This window comes from Raphanus sativus, chromosome 4 (assembly GCF_000801105.2).
Source record: "Raphanus sativus cultivar WK10039 chromosome 4, ASM80110v3, whole genome shotgun sequence".
NCBI lineage: Eukaryota > Viridiplantae > Streptophyta > Magnoliopsida > Brassicales > Brassicaceae > Raphanus > Raphanus sativus.
In genome coordinates this window covers 52017748-52024311 of record NC_079514.1, presented here as the reverse complement: position 1 = coordinate 52024311, position 6564 = coordinate 52017748, and the positions used below count along the sequence as shown (strand labels likewise).

The following is a 6564-nucleotide window of genomic DNA, read 5'->3' as shown; positions in this document are numbered from 1 at the left end:
TTTCCACATCTATTGAATATTTTCGACAAGCTCGTCCAAATTGAAAGTCCTTCTCTTGAGGTTGCAGACCATATCAAGCTTATATGCAAGATATTCTGGTCATGTATTTATGTAAGTTGTACATCTTTTGGTACTTATTCTGAACCGTTCTTCATTGCTTCCATGCTTCAAATTGAAAAATTTGTGGATTATAATATATAGTTCTTGTTTAGTGACTTATATATCTCCTTCATCCTTCTTCTATACAGCTAGAGCTTCCGAGACCATTGTTTGTCCCAAACTTTTTTAATGCTTGGATGGGTCTGTTTCTAAACATTTTAGAACGTCCTGTTCCCTTAGAAGGTCAACCTGAAGACCCTGAGCTTAGAAAATCATGGGGATGGTGGAAGACCAAGAAGTGGGTTGCTCACATTTTAAACAGGCTCTACACTCGGTATGCAGGATCATGAAAACATATCTATTAGCTTACAACCTTCCTTTTTTTTCATTCGCCTTCAAATTAACTGTTTAAAAACCTGTAATAGGTTTGGCGATCTGAAACTTCAAAATCCAGAAAACAAAGCCTTCGCCCAAATGTTTCAGACGAACTACGCTGCCAAGATAATGGAGTGCCACTTGAAATTGTTGAATGTCATTCGTATTGGTGGATATCTTCCTGACAGAGTCATCAACCTAATTCTTCAATATCTAAGCAACAGGTCGGATATTCTCTATGGCATACATACTTTTGATCATCTTTAGAAATTTATTTGAATATGATTACTCTAGATCTATTAAATGACAAAATTATTGCACGTAAAGTCCTTGGGGGAGGATCTTTTGGTTTTATCGTAGAGTTTTTAGCTAATAATATATTTTTACTGGTTTGAGAAACCTTTGGTGTTGGTATTTCATACCTATTCTCACAACCGTAATCACAGCCACAGTTAGAAATGCTAATTTGTTGTTTGACTGCGACACGGAATTCGGTACCACTAAATTTTATCTTTAGAAGTCTTGGGTAGAATTTCTAGTTGCAGTTTTTTTTGTTTCCTTAAAAACTGATAAAGGCTTTATCTTATCGACTTGTTGTGTCTCTATGCAGTATCCCGAAGAATTGCATGTACACCTTACTACAGCCCCACCTTGATGTTCTACTATTTGAGATCATTTTCCCTCTCATGTGCTTCAGTGATGATGACCAAGTACTTTGGGATGAAGACCCACATGAGTACGTGAGGAAGGGTTATGGTATGTCTTTGAAGTCTTCTTCGTCTAATTTTGATAATCACAAAACATGTTTTTTAAATAGTAGCATTACTTGCTCTACAGATATAATTGAAGATCTGTACAGTCCCAGGACTGCATCTATGGACTTTGTGACTGAGCTGGTCAGAAAGCGTGGAAAAGACAACTTCCCAAAATTTATACAGTTCATCGTGGGCATATTTAAGAGGTACCCTCAAACTATAACTACAAATATAGAGAAGGATCTAATCATACAATTGCGACATGATATGACTACTTTGTTTCTCTGTTTTAGATATGGCGAAGCACCTCTAGAACAGAAGCCCTATCGCCAAAAGGATGGTGCTCTGCTTGCTGTTGGAACACTCTGTGATAAACTTAGGCAAACTGAACCCTACAAATCCGAGCTGGAGAATATGTTAGTGCAACATGTTTTTCCTGAATTCAGCAGCCCAACTGGTCATCTTAGAGCCAAGGTTTTAGTTACTGCTTTTGGTTGTTTAGGCTCACTTCTCATTCGGTGTTTGGAAATATCATTTGCGTGAAATATGGTGCAATGTACCATTCCTAGTCAGTTAATTTACTGATGTTTAAAATTTTCGTCATCTCCTAATTCTTGGATTTCTCTATTACTTACTTACTGAAGTAGTTGTACTGAAGTTCCTGTTCATCAAGTGTTCTTGAAAGATCATTTTAGTGGTATAGGATATGTCTGCTTAGATGTTGTTTACTAGTTTTTGTAAGCCTTACTTTTCTAGTTTGCTGTGACATATTGGTTTCGTCACATGGATGCCGTAACTTGCAAGTTTATTTCTCAACATATTCTATCTTCTGTGTAGGCTGCGTGGGTTGCAGGGCAGTACGCCAACATTACTTTTTCAGACCAAACCAACTTTTCCAAGGCACTGCATTGTGTTATATCTGGAATGCGTGATCCAGAACTTCCTGTTCGGGTGGACTCAGTATTTGCTTTGCGTTCGTTCATTGAGGCCTGCAAAAGTAAGTATCGCACCACCCTGTCTTCTTTAGATTTCATCCCTTTTCCATCTTTGGGCCTTTTGTACTTAACGTGGATTAGCATAAACTCACTAAATTTATCTCTCTTGCAGATTTAGATGAGATCCGTCCAGTTTTGCCTCAACTTCTTGACGGTACGCTTTTGGAATGATTTTGCTGATAATCGTATTACTGCTATTTTATTTCGTTCAAAATATAAAATCTAGCATCATGTTAACCAACTGAAATAACTTGTATGGACTTGTGTTGTGCAGAATTTTTCAAGCTAATGAATGAAGTTGAAAACGAAGATCTTGCATTTACTTTAGAGACTATCGTGTATAAGTTTGGAGAAGAGATTTCTCCTTATGCTTTGGGTTTGTGCCAAAACTTGGTAAGATAATATTTTGCCGTGTCCTCATTTTGAGCATTATTTTACTTTTATCACTAATAACCCCTATTCTTGTTAATAACTTCCAGGCCAGTGCATTCTGGAAGTGTGTCGACACTGACAATGGTGATGATGAAGCTGATGATACTGGTGCATTGGCTGCAGTGGGATGTCTCCGTGCCATCAGTACAATTCTTGAATCTATCAGTAGTCTCCCTCATCTCTATGGCCAGATTGAACCATACTTGCTGCCAATAATGCGTAAAATGCTGACAACTGATGGTCAAGGTATGCATAGTGTTTTCCAGATCCCATATATATTTGGAGCTTTTTATATATTTCTTGTGTTCCTTTGAATGAATTACATTGAATGAATTGGGGTTTATATAATTTATAGATCTCAATCTAAACATGGTGATTTATTCACTTTTCGTTTTGTATGGACAGATGTGTTTGAAGAGGTTCTTGAGATCGTCTCATACATTACTACTTTTTCACCCACAATATCGTTGGACATGTGGAGTTTATGGCCTTTAATAATGGAAGCACTCGTGGACTGGGCTATTGACTTCTTCCCAAGTATGAAACTTGCAGTTTCTTATGAAGTTTATTAATTCTTTTATTTTCTCTCTTTTGTTTGATCGTTCTTTTGGATTTCAATAGATATATTGGTCCCTCTGCACAACTACATATCCCGGGGGACTGAGCATTATCTCACTTGCAAGCAACCAGATTACCAGCAAAGTCTTTGGAGTGTGATTTCTTCGGTAAGCTCATAAATAAAGGAGATAATGGTCTCATCCTTTTCCCTTCGTCATACACATATGCTCATTAATTAATTTGTTATCTCTTTCTCATGACAGCTTATGGCGAACAAAAATATTGATGATAGTGACCTTGAGCCAGCTCCGAAGCTACTAAGTATCGTGCTTCAGACTTGTAAGGGCCAGGTGGATCAATGTGTGGAGCCTTACTTGAGAATCACATTAGATCGGCTACGAGGTGCTGAGAAATCTTCCTTTAAATGTCTTCTGATTGAAGTGGTAAGCAAAATAGTGCAGTTAATTTGTGCTAATTTCTGGTTTCTTTAGATCCCTCTCACAGAGTTAAGCTTAGTTGTTTTGTTTCCTGATTGGAAAATAAACTCTGAATGTATTGCTCTTACACCTTTGGGCAGGTTGCAAATGCCTTCTACTACAATGCCCCTTTGACACTTGCCATATTGCAACGCTCCGGTTTTGCAACGGAAATTTTGACCATATGGCTCCAGATGCTGCAAGAAAAGAAGAAGAGTGGTGCACATGCTAACTTCAAGGGGTGGGTGAATCTAATCTGTGTAACCTCTCATATCTCTTATTTTCTCTTCACATTTGTTTAGTCCAACATAAACGATCTTCCTCTCTTCACGTGCAGAGAGCATGATAAGAAAGTTTGCATCTTGGGTTTGACATCAATTCTCAGTCTTCCTGCTGGTCAATTGCCCGGAGAAGTCTTGCCACCTGTATTCAGGGCTCTTCTTGAGCTTTTGGTGGCATACAAGGATCAACTTGCTGGTCAGTTTCTTTCACTGTCTCTGTTTTTTCTCTTCTTCTTATAATAATAGAACCTCATTAATATTCCTCTTTGAACATGTATAACAGAAGCTGCAAAGGCAGAAGAGGAAGAAGATGAAGAAGATGGCGATGACGACAACATGGATGACTTTGAGACAGATGATGAAGATGATGAGGAGAATCCAGATGAAACTGATGAAAGTACACTCCGCAAGTTAGCAGCACAGGTTTGTCTTCTTAACCCCCTTAACTTAAAAGTGACTTTTTCTTGAAAAAGGTATCACTGGCGCTTGCAAGTATAGTAGCTCACTGAGGTCGCTTCCTATTATGCATTATCTTTTAGGCAAAGGACTTCCGCTCTTACAGCGATGATGATGAATTTTCGGAAGATGACTATAGTGATGATGAGGAATTAGACTCTCCAATTGATGAAGTGGATCCTTTCATACTCTTCATGGATGCAGTCACAGGTACAAGAGATTTTGTCATGTGTGAGTATATATTGATAGCTATACATGGTATCATCTTCTGATTTCTTGTCTATTTTTTCTAATTAGCAATGCAAGCAACAGACTCGCTAAGGTTCCAAAGCCTTAGGCAGACACTAGACCCGCACTACGAAGGGCTCGCAAACAATATCGCTCAGCACACGGAGCAGAGAAGAGCTGAGATACTAAAGGAGCAACTTGAGAAGCAGCAATCTTCCACAACAGTTGCTTCTTGAGTACACTTGGCTGCACCCTTTTTTTTTTTGCTTTTGTAAGCCTTAAAGGAAGTAGAGAGGCTTATCTTAGGTGAGTCTGGTCGACTCTCAATCATGTCTCAGAGATATTAATCTCTGGCATCTCCAGTTTTTCATTTCATCTCTTTTTTTTTTTTTTATCATCCAGTAGACCAAAAAACAAGATCATATTTTTTTTTTCCTTTTCAAACAGAACAGATTAACCCTTTGAAGGGTTTCATGTTCTCCAATTGGGATGGAGGCATATATTTTTTAAACTATGGGTTTGTTTGTTGAATTATCATTTATCTTTATTGGCTGATTTTATCGTGCTTTAGCGCCTGTGTTCGTTCTCAACCATCGCCAGCAAGCTGTAGTTAAATGTATTCTATTGTAACAAACGGTCAATTTGTCCACCTCTGTCTAACAATAAGATTAAAATCTTAATGTATAAATAAGTTACGATATGAGGCTAGATGTTAGCCTACCGTTGTCTTAAGAAAGCTTAATATCTCAAATATTTGGTTAAACCGTTTTCTTGTATGCTGTTGAGGCTTTGGGCAAATGTCTGCTGTCAATTCTGGTGCACTAGAGTTTGACTCAAGTTCCACCACAACCACAGTGAGGTTTTATATTGTCCCAGTAGACTGTAGACCCCATGAAAGAAATAAAATACAAAACCATCTAAAAGTATTCATTTTTTGAGATGTCGCAGGACAATGTGTGCCCTACTACGTTGTCGGGTTCATTTTTGAAAACATTGGTGTCACTTGTCAACTTTTTCGTTATTATACGTAAAATGAAAAAGAAACTATTAATGCTCGAAGTTATAAATCAGTTCTATCAGCATTATCGACTATACTTTTTTTTTTCGCTAAAATTATCGACTCTTTCCTTTCCTAATGATACATTACTATCAGTTTTCGTTTTTCCATTTTCTTACTATTAGAACTTTCTTGTCGGGGTGTTATGAACTTGTGATTAACTTAGGTGCATCGAATTCAGTGTTCGTGAAATCGATGGTAATCTAAGGAGATGGAAAACTTTAAATATAGAAAACTACTTTTTAGGCCGTAACTGTGAGAGACAAATATGATTATTTAGTTGACATGAAAAGAAGACGACAAATATGATTAAGAAACATATACAAATGTATTTTCTTAAAATTTTTTCTTTTTTTGAAATTTTTTTTTAGCCTGGTTGAATTCGCAAGTTCGCGGATAGACATCTTCTCCAGGACATTCAAATGAGCCCTAAAGTATGGACTTATATCCGTGTTAGGTGAACAGAATAATGTGACTTAGTTTTGTGTAGCATGAGGATCGAACCTGAAACGTGTTACCGTCCAAAGCCTGTCCACTGCCACTTGATCACAAGGCCCGTTTATTTTCTTTAAAGTTATTACACGACAATCAATTTTTAAACAACATTATTTTATTTACATGATTTTATAGAACTTTAATTTCACAATCATAAGAATATCTAGAGGCTATAGCCGAGAAAAGAAATGGAAAATTGCCAATAGAAAACAAAAAAAGAAAGGTGTTGTCCTTTTGGTATAATTTTTTTGTTCGTTCAATTTCTCTTTTTTACCCTTTGTATTTTTGAAAACTAATGAAACAAATACTTTTTTGAATCAAAAAAATATTAAAAATATAAAAATTTAATAAAACACC

The 6564-nt window shown here is 36.9% G+C and overlaps 1 protein-coding gene across 1 annotated transcript; it reads left to right on the top strand.

Annotated features, from left to right (window-relative positions):
- On the top strand, nt 1-5223 carry LOC130511836 (importin beta-like SAD2 homolog; the record flags this gene model as incomplete). Its single annotated transcript, XM_057009560.1, is given in 18 exon segments — nt 1-111; nt 249-433; nt 525-698; nt 1085-1230; nt 1312-1435; nt 1523-1703; nt 2067-2226; nt 2337-2378; nt 2499-2617; nt 2704-2902; nt 3062-3193; nt 3278-3381; nt 3478-3657; nt 3792-3931; nt 4028-4167; nt 4255-4394; nt 4511-4637; nt 4725-5223. Coding segments are annotated over 18 exon segments (2571 nt in total), but the record flags the coding sequence as incomplete, so codon positions are not given.
- Between the last annotated feature and the right edge of the window lie 1341 nt (nt 5224-6564).